Below are 26439 nucleotides of genomic sequence, written 5' to 3'. Positions count from 1 at the left end.
ATGTGAAGCCATTTACTGTTACTGGTTCGCTACCTTTCCTCAAAGTCTATTCCAATCATCAACCCAGGGCTGGCCGAAGATATTGTGCTGCCTGTGTCCAAGAATAAAATCCTGCCCCTCCCCCCCCAAAAAATTAAACCCAACAAAAGGCCCCCCACAGCCATTATTTTATATAAATGTGAAATTTAGAAAATATTATATATACTGTTATCTTCTTCCATAACTCACCACCAGACCGGTCCACCAAACACCCGCTGTCTGTCCTCAGTCCTTCTGTCACTCCTGTGTCTGCCACCGCCCTAGAAGATCCAGCCTGCCCTGTGTGAGATGGAGTGCACTGATGTCTGACGTCATTGCGCACACCACAATCACACGAGGGGCGTTCCCCGGAGGAGACACTCCGCCTCCTCATACTCATCAGTTTGTATGAGATGGAGAAATGCCGCCCGTAACGTGCTGCAAACTGATGACACACAAAACTGCTGGAAAACAAATCTTGGGAGTCAATTTGCTGCCCCTCTCCAAGTGCTGCCTGGGTCCAAGGGACCCAGTGGGACTCATGGTAGGGCCGGCCCTGCATCAACCACCCTTTTGGTAAAATAATACTTTCTAAGATTAGTTTTGAAGTTTCCTCGAACGTTTATTCACATCTTTGATGTATTTAAAGGTTTAATTCATGTCTCCCCCTTTTCCACCTTTCTACCACAGTAGTTTACTGCTTACCCCAGTTCAGCTTTAGGCCTCATGCACACTGGATGTTATAAAAAATGCCAGTAGCGTTAGCTGTAAAAAGCTATAGAATGTTCTTAGTAGCATTTTTTTAGTAGCGTTTTCTAGTGTTTTACATTTTTTCGTTTTTTTTTTTTTTTTAGAAAAACTTTACTCCTACAAAAGCTTATGGCTCAAAAATGCTCATAAACACAGAAAAGCTGCGTTTTTTCAGCATTTTTAAGCTTTTATCAAAGTTAGAGCGTTTTTACAGTTAAAAAAACTCCTCTTTAAACCCACTAGTTCTGGGGCTTTTTCCAGCCAGAAAACGACCTGCCAAAAAACGCAGATAAAAGTGCACGTGTGCATGGACACGTAGGATAACATGCTGGCTGCAGAAAAAAAGGCCTGAAGCCAAAAACAGCAGCTGTAAAAACATCCAGTGTGCATAAGGCCTTATGATAACTTTTTTTTTTTCTTCTTAGAGCTAGCTATTGTTCTTTTTACACTGTCCATAAAATTGGCAGCAACGTGCAAATGGTTTTATTGCTGCTGCTTGCTAACATGCTCCACCATACTTTCAAATACCAGGTATTCTCTCCAACTGCAGAGGAGCAAGGATCTGCAAGCTTGCAAGGTCCCAGAAGCAATCGATTCCCCCATACATGCTAAATAACATGGATGGATGAATCTGCAGTGTTTTCTATTGTATTCTGACATACACTCACAGCTGTCAGCATACCCAATTGACTTTTGTTCAGTCTGGTGCTTACGACAGGGCCATCCCAGTATTTCTGGGTTTATCTCTTCTAAGCTTTAGGCCAGCCATAGATGGTTCGAATCGATGTATGGGCAGCCTGAATGTACCATGTTGATCGATCGGTCGATCATACAATTTTACATACGATTATCGCAAGAGGCTGCTATAGCTGCTAGCAATAATGACTGTCTTCTCCTGGCGGGGATGGCTTCCCCCGCCTCCCCTGTCAGGAGATTACAGCATGGAGGGGCAGACAGTGTTGTACCACGGGTTGCAGGCAGTGTCAATTTTGCCATTGAATTTTGATATAGTTTTAGTTAGGCTTTTGACTAAAATGCCACTTTAGTTTTAGTCCCATTTTATTCATCTGCAGTTGTTTTAGTTATAGTCTTTTGAATAATAATGCCATTTTAGTTTCAGTCACATTTTAGTGATCTGCAATTGTTTTAGTTGTATTTTAGTAGACACAAATCTCCAGTGGTAAGACTGAGGACCTCGCGCTTATGGAGTGTGTAAATTCCAAAATATTGTGTTTGAAATTAGCTGCCTGCTGCAGAGAAAAGTGCTAGTGCTTTTGTGGGTTATGGTCAGTGTTTGCAGCGCTGCTAAAAAATAGACTGAATTTAATGTGTCCTTAAACAACTCATCTGTGCTAATTGATTACTAATAATTAATCAATAAAGTGCCAATGTGGTGTTAGGTCTGTGCAAAAAAGCAATAAAATGTGCAGATATTACAATGTAAAACTCATAAATAAAGTGCAGCCTAAGTGCAAATAGAACAGTCCATAAAACAGTCCTTTCAGTGGAAAACAGAAGCTTGATGCTTGTTCCGTGCTGCTTTGGGGTGTCCCCCTTTGGGTATCTACTTACCACAATGTGGTTTGATTGGAGCAGAATGTGCTGATACTGAATTCCTTTGGCTCCTGTAAGGCTGTTGTGCTGTAGGTTGGAAGCGATCCTGTCTCAAGATGGAGTGATCCCTGGTGTCCTCATAAAAATAAGAAGCTCATCATAGTGAGGACCGTTTAAAATTCATTTATTTCAGTTAAAAACAAAGGGATACTCACAAACATAGTACAATAAAAAGCCTGTCTGTTAAATCCTATACTCGGTACGGTGGTAAGCTGCTCCCGCAGCGTTCGCTTCACCGACCTTAAGTCACGTGGCTGCCTCTCGGTCAATTTTTTTTTTATTTTGTGCCACACAGTGCCGCTCTCACCCCAGCTAGGAGTTGTAGTTCTGGCAGCAGGTTGTCTCTCTCTCTGTGCCCGCTCACTCTTCCCGCCTGTCGCAAATTTAACGTGTCACCGAAGGCAGGGTGTCAGCATGGTGCACTTTCCAAAATCCGCCAGCAGGGGGAGGCAGGGCACCTTCCGACAAGCTGGAGGCCTCACACTCCATTAATTACTACTATCAATAATGTTTTTTTATAGATATAATTTATACACCTATTAATTGATACATATATGTATATATATATAGTTTTCTAGCTCTAGATAAATGTGTGTACATATCCGTGTATGTGTATGTGTGTGCATATATATATATATATATATATTGTTTAAAAAAATGAAAACAGACCTCAATCCTCAATGGGAAAAAATCTCATGCTGGATATCTATACTGGTATGGACTTAGTATGTGTTAGGATAATATGGACTGGGTTAATGTGTTAGGATCTATACTGGTATGGACTATACTGGTATGGACTCTGTAATGTGTTAGGATGGTATGGACTGGGTAATGTGTTAGGATCTATACCGGTATGGACTGGGTAATGTGTTAGGATCTATACCGGTATGGACTGGGTAATGTGTTAGGATCTATACTGGTATGGACTGGGTAATGTGTTAGGATCTGTACTGGTATGGACTGGGTAATGTGTTAGAATCTATACTGGTATGGACTGGGTAATGTGTTAGGATCTATACTGGAATGGGCTGGGTAATGTGTTAGGATCTATACTGGTATGGACTGGGTAATGTGTTAGAATCTATACTGGTATGGACTGGGTAATGTGTTAGGATCTATACTAGTATGAACTGGGTAATGTGTGAGGATGGTATGGACTGGGTAATGTGTTAGGATCTATACTGGTATGGACTGGGTAATGTGTTAGGAAGGAAAGGATGCCACATTGTTTTATGTAAATGAAAATGATCACCCTACAGAGGGCTGAATTCAAAGACAGGTGAATAAAGTGTGAAATGTGCTCAGGTGTGACCATACAAAAAATGGAATATGTAAATCTAAATAAAGTGTTAGGTGTAAATAAGTACAATAAAACCTAATTATACCAGATAGTATAATCATACTTATTTACACCTTGCACTTTATTTATATTTCCATATTACATTTTTTCTATGGTCACACCTGAGCACATTTCACACTTTAGAATTGCAGGGAATTGTGATGAGAATTTTAAACTTTAGACAGAAGTAGTGCAGCTGAATGGGAGAATTATTCCAACTCTGCTACTTTGGCCTTAAGTTTTCAATTTCCTGTAATTCTCTCTTTATGAAGTAGACCCTATAATCTGATAAGTAGGCGGAGATTAATTATGTGGAGTGGGCGGAGCTTCTGGGAAGTGGGTGTGGTAAGTAATTGATAGCTGTGCTGCAAAGCGTCCCTGGAGATTTTTTTCAAATGTTGGCAACTATGTACACAGCCACAGTACTCTTTGCTGTTGACGGTCATCATCGTGAGGAGTGGGCCTCTCATCGGGAGGCCTGTAATGTACAGTGTTGCTCTGGGCGGTCTTCTGAGGACTCGGTAGCCTGTAATGCTGGTTGCACAGTCGCTTGCTGGGAGCAGAAGCAGGCAGAGATGCGTGGAAGTTCACAAGGGTAAATAAATTACCCTTAATTAATTTTCGTCATAGTTTTTGTCAGTGGACGAAAATGTGGTGTACTTTTTCATTTTCGTCACTGTAAAAAGGGCGCTGACGAAAATTTTGACAAATGTTTTCGTTGATGAAATTAACACTGGATGCAGGAAAGAAACAGCCTTCCTATATCTGCTGCTCTAGGTTGGAGCTCACGATCTGGCTGCAAATTATAAAAATTATAAATTTGTATCTTATTACTACTTGATTAAAAAGCAATACATGTTTAACCTGTTGCATTCCACATAACACATATGTGCAACAGTAAAAGGGTAGAATTCACCACCCACATGCCACACATATGCATCACTGGGCAGCCAACATTTCTGTGCTGAGAATGCACTCACTGCAAACTCTCTGACAAGGTCTTACCTTGCCTTCGTGTTGGCAGCCATCTTGGACATGTTCAGACTGTTCTCTCTTATAAACTCTGTTTGCATCATCACTTGCCTGCTGCCTGGGCATCACTCAGTGTTGATGTTGCACACCTGACATATATATATATATATATATATATATATATATATATATATATATATATATATTACCTGAGGGCTTGCAGTCCTTGCCCTCTTGTTTGTGCTCCAAGGTGCATCACTGCAAACAGTCTTCTGTTCTCTGTGTTCCTCCGTGCGTGACCTGGCTTGGCTGATGACTTTCCTGGCTCTCGATTCCGCATCGGCAGACGACCTTGCATCAGCAGACTACCCGCTACTGGACTCGACCCCGGGTTGGATGACTACTCGCTTCTGACTCGATCCCGGCTTGGATGACTACCCGCTTCTGGACTTGACCCGACTGTTCTTGATTTCATTCCTCACTCTTGCTGTGCGTTTATTGTTGTTGCCCTGATAAACTGCTTTATTTTACCTGCATCTTCGTTTGGTCTGGTTTCCTGGCACCTGGACACTCTCAGCACAAAGACTGAGCAGTCGGTCCCCCATTAATGATCAGTAGCCATCAGGACTGGCTCTCAGTCATGTGATCACCAGGGTCACATGATCACCAATCCTTCCCACACCCCCCTTATGTTCAACCTGAACATAATTTAACCACTTGCCGACCAGTCACGTTGACTGTACTGCGGCAAAGTGGTTCATTATCGTTTGGCGACGTAGACCTACGTCACCAGACATTCCCCTCTCTCGGCGGCACGCGTGCGCCGCCGGAGGCTCGCTCCCACTGTATTCAGTTACAGCGGGAGTCGGGCCAGGGGAGGAGTGGCGGTGATCACCGCTGCTCTTCCCCGATCATCGGGGATCTAGTGTGGAAATCCGCCCGCTTGTGTAAACAAAGCGGGCTGATCTCCTAAGTGACAGGCAGGGTCAGATTGCAGGGTTCAGCATAGCTGAACCTGCGATCTGTCCCTGTGTCACTTAGTCACCTCCCCCCACACACGTCAGTAAGCACCAGGCATATATTAACCCCTCCCTCTCCAATAAAAATTAACCCCTTCCCTGCCAGTGTCATTTTTACAGTAACAGTGCATATGATTAGCACTGATTACTGTAGTAATATCACTGGTACCCCCAAAAGTGTCAAAAATGTCAGTCAAGGGTCCGATCTGTCCGCCGCAATGTCGCAGTCCTGCAAAAAAAATTGCAGATCGCCGCCATTACTCGTTAAATAAAAAAACACCAAAAATTACAGAAATCTTTCCCTTAGTTAGTAAACGCAATAACTTTTGCGCAAACCAATCAAAATATGCTTATTGCGATTTTTTTTTACCAAAAATATGTAGCAGAAAACAAATTGGCCTAAAATGATAAAAAATTTTGATTTTTACTTTTTTTTTGGCGGAGAATTTCATATAAAAATATGTGAAAAATATTGTTATTTTTTCAAAATTGACGCTCTTTTTTTGTTTATAGCGCAAAAAGTAAAAATCGCACAGGTGATCAAATACCACCAAAAGAAAGCTCTGTTTGTGGGGAAAAAAAGGACATAAATTTTGTTTGGGTACAGCATTGCACAACCGCGCAATTGTCCGTTAAAATAATGCAGAGCCGAATCGCAAAATATGGCCTGGTCAGGAATGGGGTAAAACCTTCCGGTCATAAAGCGGTTAAAAATACGCTCATTGAGAATTTTTTTGTCAAAGACATGTAGCTAAATACATTATGGCTTAAATATATGACAAAAATGTAATATATTGGATATTTTTTAACTGTCAAAGTAGAAAAATATTGCTATTTTTTCAAAATTGTCGCTTTTTTTAATTAACATCGCAAAAAATGAAAATCACACAGGTGATCAAATACCACCAAAAGAAAGCTCTGTGGGAAAAAAAGGACGTAAATTTTGTTTGGGTACGGCGTTGCATGACCGTGCAATTGTCAGTTAAAGTCGCACAGTGCCGAATCGCAAAAAGTGGCCTGGACGTAAGACAGCAAAATCCTCCGGTGGTAAAGTGGTTAAAAAAAAAGTAAATATGTTTAACCAGTCGCTGACCACCCGCCGCAGTTTTACTGTGGCGAGGTGGCTCAGCTGCGTGAACCAACGTATCTGTATGTGGGGTAGGCGGCGCATGGGGGTAGGGGGCGCATCCCCGCAATGAACTGATTTGGTTCAGAATCAATCAGTCATCAAGACATCCAGGCCATTGATTTATGGCTTGGACCTGGTGATCAGTTCTGACCAATGACAAATCCTCCTGTGCCTGCAGGTATAGGCATCATCTTGGTATCATTTTTTACAGTCAGCGGTTGGCTTTTATATAAAAGCAATACTAGCGGCTAATTAGCCTCCCCCTCCCGCCGCCTTCCACAGTTCCACAGCCGGTGGTTCCTTCAGCTGACCATAGAGCTGATTTGAGACCAGAACGGCTTCAATCATCTATCTCTATGGCCTAAGATACCAGAAGCTATGAGCATTTCATGACTTCGGTTTTGCCAGATAAAAACAGCGACCTTGTAAAATTGGGAAAGCATCTTATCACACCAGTCTTGATGTCGTCAGATGTTTTAAGAGCAGAGGAGAGATCGAGAGTCTAATAGACCCCAATTTTTTCAAAAAAGAGTACCTGTCACTACTGCTATCATAGGGGATATTTAAATTCCCTGTGATAACAATAAAAAAAAAAAGAAAAATGAAAGGGAAGGTGTCAAAATAAAATAAAAAAGCAAAATAATTATAAAAAAAATAAAGCACCCTTGTCCCCCCGTGTTTGTGCGCAAAGGCTAACCCAAGCACCAGTCTTGTGTCATATGTAAACAGCAATTGCACCATGCATGTGAGGTATCGCCGCGAACATCAGATCAAGGGCAGTACATTTTGCAGTAGACCTCCTCTGTAAATCTAAAGTGGAAACCTGTAAATGCTCTAATTTTTTTGGGAAAATGAAGAAAGAAAAGGAAAATGTATTTTTTGTTTTTCTTTTTTCAATTTTCAAAACTTTGTGACAAAAAGCAAGATCGGCAAAATACTCAACATGCCTCTCAGCAAATAGCTCAGGGTGTCTACTTTCCGAAAAGGGGTAATTTGGAGGGGTTTTGTGCTATCTTGGCATTTCATGGCCTCCAAAAACTGTGATCGATAGGGAGAAGCCCTTAGAAAGCCTGAAGGCAGTGAATGGTTTTCGGGGGCCTGTATGCAGATAGACCACCAAAAAGTCTCACACATGGGGTATCTCCATACTCAGGAGGAGCAGCAGAATGTATTTTGGGGTGTAATTCCACAGATACCCGTGGCATTTCATGAACTTGCATTTACACAAAGTTGTCAATGACAGCTTTGTGTAAAAAAAAAAAAATATATATATATTTTGTCATTTTTCAAACACCTTTGACACAAAAATTAAATATTCAATGGGCTCAACATGCCTCTCAGGAAAATCCTTGGTGTGTCTACTTTCCAAAAAATGGTAATTTGGGGGGGTTTTATACTGCCCTGCCATTTTAGCACTCCAAGAAATGAGATAGGCAGTCAGAAAGTAAAAGCTGCGTAAATTCCAGTACATTCACCATAGTTTGTAGACGCTATACCTTTTGCGCAAACCAATAAATATACGCTTATTGAGATTTTTTTATCAAAGACATGTAGCTAAATACATTTTGGCCTAAATGTATGACCTAAATTAAGTTTATTGGATCATAAGAAAAAGTAAAAAATTTAAACTTTTTTGGTTTATATCTAAAAAAATACAAATTGCAGAAGTGATCAAATACCACCAAAAGAAAGCTCTATTTGTGGTGGGGAAAAGGACATAAATTTAGTTTAGGTACAGCATTGCATGACTTTGCAATTACAGTGCCTTGCGAAAGTATTCGGCCCCCTTGAACTTTGCGACCTTTTGCCACATTTCAGGCTTCAAACATAAAGATATAAAACTGTATTTTTTTGTGAAGAATCAACAGCAAGTGGGACACAATCATGAAGTGGAACAAAATTTATTGGATATTTCAAACTTTGTTAACAAATAAAAAACTGAAAAATTGGGCGTGCAAAATTATTCAGCCCCTTTACTTTCAGTGCAGCAAACTCTCTCCAGAAGTTCAGTGAGGATCTCTGAATGATCCAATGTTGACCTAAATGACTAATGATGATAAATAGAATCCACCTGTGTGTAATCAAGTCTCCGTATAAATGCCACTGCACTGTGATAGTCTCAGAGGTCCGTTTAAAGCGCAGAGAGCATCATGAAGAACAAGGAACACACCAGGCAGGTCCGATATACTGCTGTGGAGAAGTTTAAAGCCGGATTTGGATACAAAAAGATTTCCCAAGCTTTTAACATCCCAAGGAGCACTGTGCAAGCGATAATATTGAAATGGAAGGAGTATCAGACCACTGCAAATCTACGAAGACCTGGCCGTCCCTCTAAACTTTCAGCTCATACAAGGAGAAGACTGATCAGAGATGCAGCCAAGAGGCCCATGATCACTCTGGATGAACTGCAGTGATCTACAGCTGAGGTGGGAGACTCTGTCCATAGGACAACAATCAGTCGTATACTGCACAAATCTGGCCTTTATGGAAGAGTGGCAAGAAGAAAGCCATTTCTTAAAGATATCCATAAAAAGTGTAGTTTAAAGTTTGCCACAAGCCACCTGGGAGACACACCAAACATGTGGAAGAAGGTGCTCTGGTCAGATGAAACCAAAATCAAACTTTTTGTCAACAATGCAAAACGTTATGTTTGGCGTAAAAGCAACACAGCTCATCACCCTGAACACACCATCCCCACTGTCAAACATGGTGGTGGCAGCATCATGGTTTGGGCCTGCTTTTCTTCAGCAGGGACAGGGAAGATGGTTAAAATTGAGGGGAAGATGGATGGAGCCAAATACAGGACCATTCTGGAAGAAAACCTGATGGAGTCTGCAACAGACCTGAGACTGGGACGGAGATTTGTCTTCCAACAAGACAATGATCCAAAACATAAAGCAAAATCTACAATGGAATGGTTCACAAATAAACATATCCAGGTGTTAGAATGGCCAAGTCAAAGTCCAGACCTGAATCCAATTGAGAATCTGTGGAAAGAACTGAAAACTTCTGTTCACAAACGCTCTCCATCCAACCTCACTGAGCTCGAGCTGTTTTGCAAGGAGGAATGGGCAAAAATGTCAGTCTCTCTATGTGCAAAACTGATAGAGACATACCCCAAGCGACTTACAGCTGTAATCGCAGCAAAAGGTGGCGCTACGAAGTATTAACTTAAAGGGGCCGAATAATTTTGCACGCCCAATTTTTCAGTGTTTTATTTGTTAAAAAAGTTTGAAATATCCAATAAATTTCGTTCCACTTCAGGATTGTGTCCTACTTGTTGTTGATTCTTCACAAAAAATTACAGTTTTATATCTTTATGTATGAAGCCTGAAATGTGGCAAAAGGTTGCAAAGTTCAAGGGGGCCGAATACTTTCGCAAGGCACTGTACCAGTTAGTCATGCAGTGCCAAATTGCAAAAAAATTGCCTGGTTATTAAGGGGGTAAAACCTTCAGGTCCTTAAGTGGTTAAAGAATAGATTAGCATACCATAGATTACATTTAACAAATGACAAGTGACATAAACCAGCATGGACGTTGTTAGGACCATATTCATCAAGTACATGAATTAACCACTTGCCGACAAGCCGCCGTACTTATACTGTGGCAGTTCGATTCTGTCCTGGGAAACAACGTACCCAAGCAGCGTTTGGCTACATAGGGAGTCAGTCAGCGGGTTTGGCAGCCGCGATGTCCGCTGGGCACCCGCAATCACTCCCCATAGAGTCTGCCGATGTAAACACGGCAGACCGCTGTTTCCAATTTAGGAAAACAGGTCTCTGTGTTCACCCAGCAAGCCCACCCCCCACACAGTTAGAAAGAACCCCCTAGGGACACATTGACCCTTTGATCGCCTCTGGTGTTAACCCCTTCCCTGCCAGTGTCAGTACAGTAAAATGTCAGGTAGGTGTCCAATCTGTCCGCCTCAATGTCACAGTCCCGCTAAAAATCGCTGATCGCTGCTATTACTAGTAAAAAATAAATAAATAAAAATGACATAATTCTTTCCCCGAGTCTGTAGAACCAATCAGTATACACTTATTGGGATTTATTTTACCAAAAATATGTAGCAGAATACAAATTGGCCTAAAATTATGAAAAAATTAGATTTTTTTTATTTATTTTCTTTTATTAGGAATGTTTTATAACAGAAAGTAAAAAATATTGATAGATTTTTTTTTTTTTAGAATTGTCGCTATGTTTTTGTTTATAGCGTAAAAAATAAAAATCGCATGGGTGATCAAATACCACCAAAAGAAAGCTCTATTTGTGGGAAAAAAGAACATCAATGTTATTTGGGTACAGTGTTGCACGACCGCGCAATTGTCAGGTAAAGTACCGCGCAGTGCCTTATGGCAAAAGGGGGGTAAAACCTTCTGGTCCAGAACCAGAAAGAACCCAATAAACAGATTTTTTTTTCATGGCCGCATTAGCTGGCAATACTCTCTGGCAATGATCGGAGACATTATTAATGTGATAAAACAAATCTGTATAGAGGACTCTTCTATTCTCACATAATGCACAGCCGGGTGGGAATTCGAGGACGTTATTGAAGCGATGAAAAGGAATTGAATTTTCAATAAAATTTTATGGTCTCCGAAAGCCTGATATGTATCTGGGTTAGGATGGCACCGATAACAAGATTACTGATTTCCCAGGCTGCATTATTTATTCGGCGGGTCTTTGCAAATAAAAGGAAAATCTCTTGATGATGTGCGAACTGTGGAAAATCAATTGACTTGCATTCCTCAGGAATATAATGTTTACTGACGGTAAAGGTTCACTGTGCTCACCGTCAACTGAAACAGCAGGTCTTATTTATCACAGGACCTGATCAGTGTGCAAAGTGTTCTGAATGTAGAACATGTTGCCCATGGCAACCAATGAATCCCTCAGTTGTTACTTTTGCTATCTGGTTTTGAAAGTAAATGACAGCAGCTGAGCAGTACCATGAGTAATCAAAAATGCTGAGCTGTGACACACTTTTCATACGGCAGGTTGGTAGTGAGGGAATAACTATTAGTCCATAATAACCGATTGTTGTGTGCCACCCTGCACTGAGGTAGCAAAGGAGCATCTAACTGGTAACTGTGGCCTGTAGAACCAACCTTGGTTAAAAACAGACCTATTTGTAACTAAATTAATTCATCCGGAGTAGTGGACAAGTACAGGCATTGTAGAAAGTTCAACATTCTTTACAATTCCACAAATGTCTGTGCGGGAAACAATTTCATGTGCCCGTTGGAAACAGGTACATGAATTAAGGTCACCACATGTGCAGGAGCACTGTGGCCAGAATGTCCATATGGACAGTCCATCCTCCATGCAGCTGAGCTTCCTCCATGCCGCTGCACCTGTCACACACCCATGGAGTTCTGTGGCTGGGTTGGTGACGCCTGAAGGGGAAGCTGAGCCACTGGCTCTCCATCAGGTCTGCTCTCCTTGTGATTGACAGCAGACAGTGGATGGATTCCTTAGCCAATTGACAGTCTTCTTTTGGCTAGAGAATCTGCCTGCTGTAAAATAGAGCGGACCTGATAGGAAACTAATTCCTCAGCTTTCCCATCAGGCTGTGCCAGCTGCCAGGATCCTTTTGGCTGTGAAGCCAACAGCAATCTTGACAACTGGTGACAGATGGGGAGCTACATAGTGTACAGACAGGCACAATGCCTGTCTCTGTACACTAAGTTTGAGTCGTAAGGCTTTGATTTCTTTTATTTTTATTATTTTATATATTTTATTATTAGTTATTAAAATAACCAACATGAGATTGGGTTCAGGTGAGTATTTGATTGGGAGGGGGGAGATACTACTACTACTTTAACTTAATGCAGAGAATGTAATAAGGTAAAAAAAAATACTTTACAACCACTTTACTTATCTTGGGCTTCAGCAAGTTTTGAACTAGAAGGAATTGTTTTTTTTTTTTTTTTTACTTACTGCAGCTTTAGCTCCATTTTGTAAAAGTGGTGCAGTTAAGAACTATATGAACCTGCTGCATGTGGCAGTAAAGCTAAACTACCCAAACAGGCAGCAGGGATTTTTGAGTTTGCGCGGGCTATTCTACAAGAAAATTGTCGGAACTGCTTTTTTGAATTTCCCCCATGTTTTTTGGATTGTTCAAGTGGGACTAATAGAATATGTACCACTGTATGCAACATCAGCCTAGTATTTGATGTATAGGGATGACGGCAGTTTGGTCCAGGGTGGTCATACATGGGTCAGTATTTTCAATATTGTTTCAATATTGTTTATCAAGTGTGCCTCTACCCAGTCACCATTTTGTATAGAGTGTGAAAGGGTTGGAACCATTAACGCTGTCTGTGTCCCCACTCTGGAGTTTTACCTTCTTTATCATTGAGACCTAAAGTAATGGGGGGACATTTTTTTACAGTTGTCACTGGAATAATATTAGAGGTAAAATCTTCCATTGAAGGGAGACATCTATTCTAGTAACAGCTGTGAAAAAGGGATTTCTCTCAATCACTTACACTTCCTGTCAGGTCTTTAATGAAGACAGTGAATGGAAATCACAGATCAGCCCATACTCTAGCCAAAAAAAAGAAATGACCAAATTAAAATAAGCAATAAAGATTGTTGGCAGATTGTAGCAAAAAAAATAAAATAAAAATGCAACATTTGGATCTTTATACTCAGAATTCAGAAAAGGAAATTTGTCCTTTAAAGGGACTCCAGACAAAACTTTTTTTAAATTTACATTTTTTTTTGCTACGTGAGTCCTTGCTGCGGAGATGCTCCTCACTATTTGTCATGGTGACCATCTTCAATAGGACAGAAAATGAAGGAAAATTGTAGCGGTGAGATTTCTGTCTGGTGCTTCCTGCAAAATGTATACAAACAGATTTCTGGGTAGTGTTCAGCAGGCTGCTTTAGCATCCTTATATGAAAGGCTGAGTCTCCGTATTCCATCATTACATGGGATTTCAAAAGATGACTCAGCGGGTCTGTACTTCTGCACAGTTACTTTGCATTTGAGGAGGGCATCCATCTACAGCTGATGGGACATACTAGAGGAAATAAATTTGACACAGCAGTATGCTAATTTATTTATAGCTAAACTGGAGGACAATTCTCTCTCCACCCAACATCACATTACAGTACTGCTTCCTCTATTTAAATAGCATCCTATTTTCCTATTATCCTAATTCTACTCTCAGCTTTTCATGTTCATATAGCAATTTCCTGGGTACCATTTACATCAGAAGAATACAGGTATAAGCTTTTTTTGGTGTAGAGCAACTTTCTCTTATATTGCAAGAAAGGATTTTAAGAGCCAAGCTCAGAAATATCACAGATCATACTAAACCAAAGATATTATCCCCAAATAGTTCAAGTAGAATTCCTGGATAAATCTACACTATATTACCAAAAGTATTGGGATGCCTGCTTTTACACGCAATTTCATGCTTCCAGCTTTGTACTAACAGTTTGGGGATGGCCCCTTCTTGTTCCAACATGACTGCGGACCAGTGCACAAAGCAAGGTCCATAAAGACATGGATGAATGAGTTTGGAGTGGAGGAACTTGACTGGCCTGCACAGAGTCCTGACCTCAACCCAATAGAACACCTTTGGGATGAATCAAAGCGGAGACTGCAAGCCAGGCCTTCTCCTCCACATCAGTGTCTGACGTCACAAATGCACTTCTGGAAGAATGGTCAAACATTCCTATAGACACACTCCTAAACCTTGTGGACAGCCTTCCCAGAAGAGTTGAAGGTGTTAAAGCTGCAAAGGTTGGACCAACTCAATATTAAACCCTACGGACTAAGACTGGGATGCCATTAAAGTTCATGTGCATGTAAAGGCAGGCGTCTCAATACTTTTGGTAATATAGCGTATCTACAATCTGCTCCTACCCCCACTTCTTACACTAACACTAACTACTCTGTGGAAGAAAGATGCATATACTTATTTATTTTAAAGCCGCTCTGTTCGGGTCACATGATCCGCTCCAGCCGCTAGCAGCGACTTCAGGAAACAAGAGGGAACACTGACAACCGATGACCCATAGAAAACCTACGGGTGGCATCACCACTCAGGCATTCCAGCTGTGCTCAGAGCACTCTCTTCCCTCCCCCTATACCTGGCGCTGGCTGACACAGGGGAGATCACGCGACTGGACCGGCCTGAGAATAGGTAAGTAAAAGCATCTCTCTTTCTCAGGGAAGTTAGTACAATTATTAGAAGCTGGGTGGGAGCAATTTTAGGATTAGTAAGGGATATCCTGGAATTCCACTTTAATATTTAGATATAGAGAGCCACTTGAATGCTCAAACTGCTGGAATTCGATTAACAGGCTAAAAATCAAACAGCAGGCCAATGGTGGTTTCATGTGACTGAATGGCTTAAGTAAAATAGCCAAAGTCTAAGCCAGCCATACATGGATTGAAATTCGGCCTGTTTAGCAAGGACCGGCTGAATTTTGATCCATGTGTGGGCATCCAGGTTGTACAGAAGTTGATCCAATCGACATCTGTACAACCAGCCTGTTTTTTCCTGAACAATCAATGCCGCCAGCTATAGCTGGCTGCACTGATCAGTGTATGCAATAGCACAGCAGGAGTGATTCCTCCATCCACCTTGAATGTGTGGATGTCCCCGTTCAATCAGTTGGTTGTACGAAATAAAAAAAATTATTCTATGGGCTGCCTAAAAGTGCATATCCCTCACGAACAATCAACTAAATGGACTATTCCAAGATTAGCCAAATTTCTTCAGCAGGCAACCCGCTGAATACTGAACGCTTGCTCCCGTGCCCAGGGCCGGCCTTAGGTGTTCAGGCACCCTGTGCAAGCTAAATTTGTGCCCCCCCCCGCATGCGCGTGCACACCTCCCCTGTTGCCCATGGTGCCCTGGCACAGCTTGCACACCCCAAAGGCCGGCCCTACCCTTGCCTCTGCCATTCAACAAAGCACAAGGTGTTCTCTGATTAGAAAAGGCAAAGAAGAGAGGTAGATGATGTCACATTCACCTTCTCATCCAGAGAATGCTTTGAAACTACCGAAGCATATACAAAATGTTTGCTGAAATGGCAGAGGTATTGGAGCAAGCGACTCCCTGTATTTGCTGTACAGATAGCAATTCACTCCAGCAGCACCAGGAAAAGGACATCACTGATTGTATGTAGCACAGACAGGATCGCTGATTGGGGGGGACCACCAGTCCTCCTGTAGGGGGCCCCAAGAGCATGGGGAAGGGCGGAGGGGCAGATAGAAAAGGAAGCCCGGTGGGGCTCTCTGCAGCAGCACTTTAAAAAAATGTAGATATAACTTACAGGTTACTGTTCAGCATTAGTGGGAGTTTTAAACATCTGCTACAGCCACGGGAATACTTAAGGTACCTTGCTTTCTTTTTCCAATAAACTTATTTTAGAAAATGTTTCATTTAATTTATAGTCCTGTGTTTTTCTTTTTGAATATTAAAGATAGATTACCTTTATATTTCGTTGTTCTTATTGTATTTGATCTTTTTTTCAGGTGTTTTGATGTTGGTCTCCATCGTTTTCTTGTAAGGTAAGACTAAAACATTTACAAAATTGAAGATGCACATTAGTCTAAACAGAAAAAAAACAATCTTTCTTGGTACAGACAGTTTTTGCTTCTCTTGGGTGTAGTTTGGTTGTAATATAGTTAAGCTAATATAATCACCTGAACAGCTAGCAATTAGGGTTGAGCGGACACCTAGATGTCCGTGTTCGACGGGTTCGGCCGAACTTTAAAAAAAAGTCCGGGTCCGTGTCCCGGACTTTTACCGAACTTTTCCCGGACACCGAACCCCATTGAAGTCAATGGGGACCCGAACTTTAAGGCACTAAAATGGCTCTAAAACACCAAAGGAAAGGGCTAGAGTGCTGCAAATGGCAGCAAAACGTAATTAAGAGCATGGCAAGTGCTCTGCAAACAAATGTGGATAGGGAAATAACTTAAAACAACAAAAAAAAACAGAAAAATAAAACAATGTTCTTCTTCATCTCTGAAGGACGAGGCCCATATGGAGTAGGAGGGAGGTTGAGGTGGTGGTGGATGTGGCGGTGACATAGGCGTGCGCACAGGGTGTGCTGGGTGTGCCTGGGCACACCCTAATCACCTAGGGCACATAGCATTGCCAGTGAGGAGATGGGAAAGATCTCCCTGGGACCTGCTCTGCTCTATTTCTCCTTGCCTACAGGTACATGGCCCCGATACATTACTCTCCCTGCTGGCAAACACATGCATGTGTATTTCAACTTTGGGGTGCACACCTTAATGCAATAGGCTGCGCACACCTATGGGCGGTGTAGGTGGAAGCGGCGGTGGAGGAGGACCAGGGCCGGATTAACAGCATCATGGGCTTGGTGCTGAGGATTTTGAAGGGCCTTAGGGCCGTGCCTTGCCATGCACCCAGAGGAGGAAGGGTGCAGCCATGCATGCCTAATTCAACATGGGATGCTGTCTCTGAAGCCCATAAACACATCCATGCATCGCCAACTGTCCCTCCTTGTCCGGCCTTCACGCTGTGTGGGGAGGTTCTGAGGGTGCTGCCTGGGGAAGCGAGCATAGAAGCCAGACTTCTGTGTTTACAAGTGACAGAAGAGCGGTAACAGTGAATATGGCCAACCCGGGGCCTATATAAAAGGTAGGGGCCTGGAGCTGCAGCTCCAATAGACCCTACATTAATCTGGCCCTGAGGAGGAGGACGAGGTAGCCAACACTGCTTCTTTTCACAAATTTTAAATGAGGGTACACCCCAAAAGAGTGAGAAAGAGCAAAAATGGAACAATGGGTGGGTAAGGTCGGTATCCATTGCTATTCTGCATAAGGTACGGAAAAGTCCCGTGGGATCCATGCCTGGTTCATTTTAATGAACGTGAGCTTGTCCACATTGTCTCTGGACAGGCGGCTGCGCTTGTCTGTTATAACGCCCCCAGCCGTGCTAAATACCCGTTCAGATAATACACTGGCTGCAGGGCACGCCAGCACCTCCAAGGCGTAAAGGGCAAGCTCAGGCCATGTGCCCAATTTGGAGACCCAGAAGTTGAAGGGGGCAGACCCGTCATTCACTACATGTAGGCGTGTGCACACATACTGCTCCACCATGTTGGTAAAATGCTGCCTCCTGCTAAGACGTTCCATCTGAGCTGCTGGTGCTGCTGTTTGTTGTGGCGTGCTGACAAAGCTTTTCCACATTTCGGCCATGCTAACCCTGCCTTCTGAGGTGCTGGCGGTGCCCTGGTTGCGTTGGCGACCTCCTCCTCCTCCTCCTCTGCCTTGTGCTTCCACTGTGGCCCCGCTGTCAGATGGGAATGCCAGCAGCATGGCGTCTACCAGCGTGCGCTTGTACTCGCGCATCTTGCGATCGCGCTCCAGTGAGTGAATTAAGGACGGTACGTTGTCCTTGTAACGGGGATCCAGCAGCGTGGCCACCCAGTAATCAGCACAAGTTAGAATGTGGGCAACTCGGCGGTCGTTGTGGAGACACTGCAGCATGTAATCGCTCATGTGTGCCAGGCTGCCCAGAGGCAACGAAAGGCTGTCCTCTGTGGGAGGTGTATGGTCCGTGTCCTCTGTATCCCCCCAGCCACGCACCAGTGATGGCCATGAGCTGGCCTGGGTGCCACCCTGCTGTGAACATGGTTCCATCTCCTCCTCCAGCTCCTCCTCCTCCTCATCCTCCTCATCCTCCAGAACTGTGCCCCTGCTGGACAATTGCGTCCCTGGCGTTTGCGTGTGCAGGAACCCACCCTCGGAGCCCCTTGCGAATGACTGCCCTGAAAGCCTTGGAAATGTTACCTCTTCATCCTCCTCCTCCTCCTCATCCTGTGCCACATCCTCTTCCATCATCGCCCGAATTGTTTTTTCAAGGAGGCATAGAAGTGGGATAGTTAAGCTGAGAACGGCGTCATTGCCACTGGCCATGTTGGTGGAGTACTCAAAACAGCGCAACAAGGCACACAGGTCTCGCATGGAGGCCCAGTTATTGGTGGTGAAGTGGTGCTGTTCCGCAGAGCGACTCACGCGTGCGTGCTGCAGCTGAAACTCCACTATGGCCTGCTGCTGCTCGCACAGTCTTTCCAGCATGTGCAAGGTGGAGTTCCACCTTGTGGGCACGTCACATATGAGGCGGTGAGCGGGAAGGCCGAAGTTACGCTGCAGCGCTGCCAGGCGAGCAGCAGCAGGGTGAGAACGCCGAAAGTGCGCACAAACGGCCCGCACTTTCTGCAGCAGCTCTGACATATCGGGGTAGTTTTTAAGGAACCTCTGCACCACCAAATTCAGCACATGCGCCAGGCAAGGGATGTGCGTCAAACCGGCTAGGCCCAGAGCTGCTATGAGATTTCGCCCGTTATCGCACACCACCAGGCCGGGCTTGAGGCTCGCTGGCAGCAACCACTCATTTGTCTGCTGTTCCATGCTCCTCCACAACTCCTGCGCGGTGTGTGGTTTGTCCCCCAAACAGGCAAGTTGTAAAACTGCCTGCTGTCGTTTACCCCTGGCCGTGCTGAAGTTGGTGGTGAAGGTGTTACGCTGTCCGGATGAGGAGGCGGTAGAGGATGAGGAAGCGGAGTAGGAGGAGTTAGGAACAGGAGGCAAACTGAAGCGCCCTGCAATCCTCGGTGGTGGAAGGACATGCGCCAAATTGCTATCCGCCTCAGGCCCATCCGCCACTGCATTTACCCAGTGTGCCGTTAGGGAGATATAACGCCCCTGACCGTGCTTACTGGTCCACGTATCCGTAGTTAGGTGGACCTTGGCACAGATGGCGTTGCGCAGTGCACACCTGATTTTTTCCCCCACTTGGTTGTGCAGGGAAGGGATGGCTTGCCTGGAAAAGTAGTGGCGGCTGGGCACGACGTACTGTGGGACAGCCACCGACATAAGGTTTTTAAAACTGTGCGTCTCCACCAGACGGAATGACAGCATTTCAAAGGCCAATAATTTTGAAATGCTGGCATTCAGGGCCAGGGATCGCGGGTGGGTAGGGGGGTACTTCCTCTTCCTCTCAAGTGTTTGGGAGATGGAAAGCTGAACGCTTCCACGGGACATTGTGGAGATGGTTGTTGGTGACCCAGGTGGTGGTGTTGCTGACAGATCGTCTGTTTGCGGGGTGGCAGGTGCCGGTATCACTACAGATGTGGCTGGAGCGGCCGAGACTGCAGCAGAAGAGGAAGCAGGATGAGCCAGAGACGTTTCTTGGTTTTGAAGGTGTGTACTCCACTGCAGCTCGTGCTTTGCACTTAGATGCCTGATCATGCAGGTTGTGCTCAGGTTGAGAAGGTTCATGCCTCGCTTCAAGCTCTAATTGCACAGGGTGCAAACCACTCGTGTCCTGTCATCAGCACATTTTCTAGAGAACTTCCACGCTAGAGAACTCCTTTGAGCTGACTTTGGTGCGCTCGTTCCCTTGCTGCGTTGGGCAGTAGCGGGCGTAGTGTCTAGGGCACGGCCGCTCCGCTTCTGCACCCTGCTCCCTCTTCTGCTGTGCTGGTGGCTCTGTGCGACCACCGCCTCTTCCTCCAAACTACTCAGTTCACCTGCATGACGTTCATTCCATGTGGGGTCGAGGACCTCATCGTCCTCCACATCATCTTCCACCCAGTCTTCACCCCTGCCCTCCTTGTCGGTCTCCACAATGCTGAACGCCGCAGCAGTTGGCACCTGCGTTTCGTCATCATCGGAGACGTGCTGCGATGATCCTTGCATGTACTCATCTTGAGGAATAAGTGGTTGGGCATCGCTGCACTCAATCTCTTCCACTTCTGGGGCAGGGCTAGGTGGATGGCCCTGGGAAACCCTGCTGACAGAGTCCTCAAAAAGAATAAGAGACTGCTGTATGGCTTGGGGCTCAGACTGCTGGCCTGATTTGCAAGGGGGTGAGGTGAAAGACGGTTGGACATTGGCTGCAGGTGCCAACTCTGACCTTTCTGCAGTAGACTGGGTGGGAGACAATGTGAAGGAACTGGAGGCACTGTCAGCAGCAAACCAATCTACTATCGCCTCAACTTGTTCTGGCCTCATCACTTCTAGGGGCGTTTGATGCCCTACCAAATACTGATGCAGGTTCTGTCGCCTACTCACACTTGAGGAAGGTGTTTCACTTGTGCGTGTAGCTGGCACAGATCGACCATGTCCTCTCCTTGCAACAGGAGCTCTACCAGCAGCACCACGACCCAGGCCACGGCCCTTATTTGACGGTCTCCTCATATTTCTGTAATTTAAGATCTTGCCCTAGAAAGGTTTTTATTGAATAGCGGAATAGAAAATATGATCCAAAAAAAGTGTATGTATATCACACGTACACAACCACACTAGGCCCCAATTACTATTGTTTGTACCCCTAAAAGGCTAGATGAGGAGTAGGGGGAGTATGGAACAGGCAGCACCCTCAAACCTTCAGAAGTATGAGATGAACCCCAACAACTTGGAAAGGTGGATCTCTCTCACACGTACCGACACAGACTATCCCGCAATTCAATTGATCCTCAAAGGTTTTTATTGAATAGCGGAATAGGAAATATGATCAAAAAAAGTGTATGTATCTCGCACGTACACAACCACACTAGGCCCCAATTACTATTGTTTGTACCCCTAAAAGGCTAGATGAGGAGTAGGGGGAGTATGGAACAGGCAGCACCCTCAAACCTTCAGAAGTATGAGATGAACCCCAACAACTTGGAAAGGTGGATCTCTCTCACACGTACCGACACAGACTATCCCGCAATTCAATTGATCCTCAAAGGTTTTTATTGAATAGCGGAATAGGAAATATGATCAAAAAAAGTGTATGTATCTCGCACGTACACAACCACACTAGGCCCCAATTACTATTGTTTGTACCCCTAAAAGGCTAGATGAGGAGTAGGGGGGGTATGGAACAGGCAGCACCCTCAAACCTTCAGAAGTATGAGATGAACCCCAACAACTTGGAAAGGTGGATCTCTCTCACACGTACCGACACAGACTATCCCGCAATTCAATTGATCCTCAAAGGTTTTTATTGAATAGCGGAATAGGAAATATGATCAAAAAAAGTGTATGTATCTCGCACGTACACAACCACACTAGGCCCCAATTACTATTGTTTGTACCCCTAAAAGGCTAGATGAGGAGTAGGGGGAGTATGGAACAGGCAGCACCCTCAAACCTTCAGAAGTATGAGATGAACCCCAACAACTTGGAAAGGTGGATCTCTCTCACACGTACCGACACAGACTATCCCGCAATTCAATTGATCCTCAAAGGTTTTTATTGAATAGCGGAATAGGAAATATGATCAAAAAAAGTGTATGTATCTCGCACGTACACAACCACACTAGGCCCCAATTACTATTGTTTGTACCCCTAAAAGGCTAGATGAGGAGTAGGGGGGGTATGGAACAGGCAGCACCCTCAAACCTTCAGAAGTATGAGATGAACCCCAACAACTTGGAAAGGTGGATCTCTCTCACACGTACCGACACAGACTATCCCGCAATTCAATTGATCCTCAAAGGTTTTTATTGAATAGCGGAATAGGAAATATGATCAAAAAAAGTGTATGTATCTCGCACGTACACAACCACACTAGGCCCCAATTACTATTGTTTGTACCCCTAAAAGGCTAGATGAGGAGTAGGGGGGGTATTGAACAGGCAGCACCCTCAAACCTTCAGAAGTATGAGATGAACCCCAACAACTTGGAAAGGTGGATCTCTCTCACACGTACCGACACAGACTATCCCGCAATTCAATTGATCCTCAAAGGTTTTTATTGAATAGCGGAATAGGAAATATGATCAAAAAAAGTGTATGTATCTCGCACGTACACAACCACACTAGGCCCCAATTACTATTGTTTGTACCCCTAAAAGGCTAGATGAGGAGTAGGGGGAGTATGGAACAGGCAGCACCCTCAAACCTTCAGAAGTATGAGATGAACCCCAACAACTTGGAAAGGTGGATCTCTCTCACACGTACCGACACAGACTATCCCGCAATTCAATTGATCCTCAAAGGTTTTTATTGAATAGCGGAATAGGAAATATGATCAAAAAAAGTGTATGTATCTCGCACGTACACAACCACACTAGGCCCCAATTACTATTGTTTGTACCCCTAAAAGGCTAGATGAGGAGTAGGGGGGGTATGGAACAGGCAGCACCCTCAAACCTTCAGAAGTATGAGATGAACCCCAACAACTTGGAAAGGTGGATCTCTCTCACACGTACCGACACAGACTATCCCGCAATTCAATTGATCCTCAAAGGTTTTTATTGAATAGCGGAATAGGAAATATGATCAAAAAAAGTGTATGTATCTCGCACGTACACAACCACACTAGGCCCCAATTACTATTGTTTGTACCCCTAAAAGGCTAGATGAGGAGTAGGGGGAGTATGGAACAGGCAGCACCCTCAAACCTTCAGAAGTATGAGATGAACCCCAACAACTTGGAAAGGTGGATCTCTCTCACACGTACCGACACAGACTATCCCGCAATTCAATTGATCCTCAAAGGTTTTTATTGAATAGCGGAATAGGAAATATGATCAAAAAAAGTGTATGTATCTCGCACGTACACAACCACACTAGGCCCCAATTACTATTGTTTGTACCCCTAAAAGGCTAGATGAGGAGTAGGGGGGGTATGGAACAGGCAGCACCCTCAAACCTTCAGAAGTATGAGATGAACCCCAACAACTTGGAAAGGTGGATCTCTCTCACACGTACCGACACAGACTATCCCGCAATTCAATTGATCCTCAAAGGTTTTTATTGAATAGCGGAATAGGAAATATGATCAAAAAAAGTGTATGTATCTCGCACGTACACAACCACACTAGGCCCCAATTACTATTGTTTGTACCCCTAAAAGGCTAGATGAGGAGTAGGGGGGGTATGGAACAGGCAGCACCCTCAAACCTTCAGAAGTATGAGATGAACCCCAACAACTTGGAAAGGTGGATCTCTCTCACACGTACCAACACAGACTATCCCCCAATTTAACTGATCCCCAGAGGTTTTTGATTAAATAGCGGAATAGAAAATATGATCCCAAAAAAGTGTATGTATATCACACGTACACAACCACACTAGGCCCCAATTACTATTGTTTGTACCCCTAAAAGGCTAGGAGTAGGGGGAGTATGGAACAGGCAGCACCCTCAAACCTTCAGAAGTATGAGATGAACCCCAACAACTTGGAAAGGTGGATCTCTCTCACACGTACCAACACAGACTATCCCCCAATTTAACTGATCCCCAGAGGTTTTTGATTAAATAGCGGAATAGAAAATATGATCCCAAAAAAGTGTATGTATATCACACGTACACAACCACACTAGGCCCCAATTACTATTGTTTGTACCCCTAAAAGGCTAGGAGTAGGGGGAGTATGGAACAGGCAGCACCCTCAAACCTTCAGAAGTATGAGATGAACCCCAACAACTTGGAAAGGTGGATCTCTCTCACACGTACCAACACAGACTATCCCCCAATTTAACTGATCCCCAAAGGTTTTTGATTAAATAGCGGAATAGAAAATATGATCCCAAAAAAGTGTATGTATATCACACGTACACAACCACACTAGGCCCCAATTACTATTGTTTGTACCCCTAAAAGGCTAGGAGTAGGGGGAGTATGGAACAGGCAGCACCCTCAAACCTTCAGAAGTATGAGATGAACCCCAACAACTTGGAAAGGTGGATCTCTCTCACACGTACCAACACAGACTATCCCCCAATTTAACTGATCCCCAAAGGTTTTTGATTAAATAGCGGAATAGAAAATATGATCCCAAAAAAGTGTATGTATATCACACGTACACAACCACACTAGGCCCCAATTACTATTGTTTGTACCCCTAAAAGGCTAGGAGTAGGGGGAGTATGGAACAGGCAGCACCCTCAAACCTTCAGAAGTATGAGATGAACCCCAACAACTTGGAAAGGTGGATCTCTCTCACACGTACCAACACAGACTATCCCCCAATTTAACTGATCCCCAAAGGTTTTTGATTAAATAGCGGAATAGAAAATATGATCCCAAAAAAGTGTATGTATATCACACGTACACAACCACACTAGGCCCCAATTACTATTGTTTGTACCCCTAAAAGGCTAGATGAGGAGTAGGGGGAGTATGGAACAGGCAGCACCCTCAAACCTTCAGTATGAGATTGTGTTCACTGTACCCCACAAAGATTGAGTTCACTGCACCCCACAATGATTGTGTTCACTGCACCCCACAAAGATTGTGTTCACTGCACCTCACAAAGATTGTGTTCACTGTACCCCCCAAAGATTGTGTTCACTGCACCCCACAAAGATTCTGTTCACTGTACCCCACAAAGATTGTGTTCACTGCACCCCAAAAAGATTGTGTTCACTGCACCCCAAAAAGGATGTTGTTCACTGCACCCCAAAAAGGATGTTGTTCACTCCACCCCAAAAAGATTGTGTTCACTGCACCCCACAAAGATTGTGTTCACTGCACCCCAAAAAGATTGTGTTCACTGCACCCCAAAAATGATTTTGTTCACTGCACCCCAAAAATGATTTTGTTCACTGCACCCCAAAAAGGATGTTGTTCACTCCACCCCAAAAAGATTGTGTTCACTGCACCCCAAAAAGATTGTGTTCACTGCACCCCACAAAGGATTTTGTTCACTGCACCCCAAAAAGATTGTGTTCACTGCACCCCAAAAAGGATGTTGTTCACTGCACCCCAAAAAGGATTTTGTTCACTGCACCCCAAAAAGATTGTGTTCACTGCACCCCACAAAGGATTTTGTTCACTGCACCCCACAAAGATTGTGTTCACTGCACACCAAAAAGGATTGTGTTCACTGCACCCCAAAAAGATTTTGTTCACTGCACCCCAAAAAGATTGTGTTCACTGCAGCCCAAAAAGATTGTGTTCACTGCAGCCCAAAAAGATTGTGTTCACTGCAGCCCAAAAAGATTGTGTTCACTGCAGCCCAAAAAGATTGTGTTCACTGCAGCTCACACACAGAAAAATGGATGTGGATCACTGACACCTGCCTATCTCCAATCCCACACCACACAGCAATATCGATTGTAGTTTGTAGAACACAGTTTCCCTAAAATTCAGCAGACTCTGTCCCTAACAGGATTGAGAAGAGATCGTAGATCAGGATTGAGTGCAGATTCACCCCACCCCCCACACAGCAATATCGATTGTAGTTTGTAGAACACAGTTTCCCTAAAATTCAGCAGTCTCTGTCCCTAACAGGATTGAGAAGAGATCGTAGATCAGGATTGAGTGCAGATTCACCCCACCCCCCACACAGCAATATCGATTGTAGTTTGTAGAACACAGTTTCCCTAAAATTCAGCAGACTCTGTCCCTAACAGGATTGAGAAGAGATCGTAGATCAGGATTGAGTGCAGATTCACCCCACCCCCCACACAGCAATATCGATTGTAGTTTGTAGAAGACACTGACCCTATATAATTCAGCAGACTCTATCCCTAAAATGCCTACAACTCGCCCTGCCTAAACACTCCGACCTGTCCCTCAATTCTATCCGGACACAAATGGTTTTTTCCTGCCTATCTTTCCCTAATCAGCAGCCAGCACGTTGATGTGTGCTCT

At 44.1% G+C, this 26439-nt stretch overlaps 1 protein-coding gene across 1 annotated transcript in view; it reads left to right on the top strand.

Annotated features, from left to right (window-relative positions):
• Positions 1-26439, top strand: part of HHAT (hedgehog acyltransferase) — a 651154-nt gene that overhangs the window by 336160 nt on the left and 288555 nt on the right. Inside the window, exon 9 of the mRNA XM_082249768.1 lies at positions 16342-16377. Coding sequence (XP_082105894.1) covers positions 16342-16377 — 36 coding nt within the window. The remainder of the gene's footprint in view (positions 1-16341; positions 16378-26439) is intronic.

This window comes from Pelophylax lessonae (genome assembly GCF_965119305.1).
Source record: "Pelophylax lessonae genome assembly, chromosome: 3".
Classification (NCBI taxonomy): Eukaryota; Metazoa; Chordata; class Amphibia; order Anura; family Ranidae; genus Pelophylax; species Pelophylax lessonae.
This window is presented reverse-complemented; position numbering and strand designations above follow the sequence as displayed.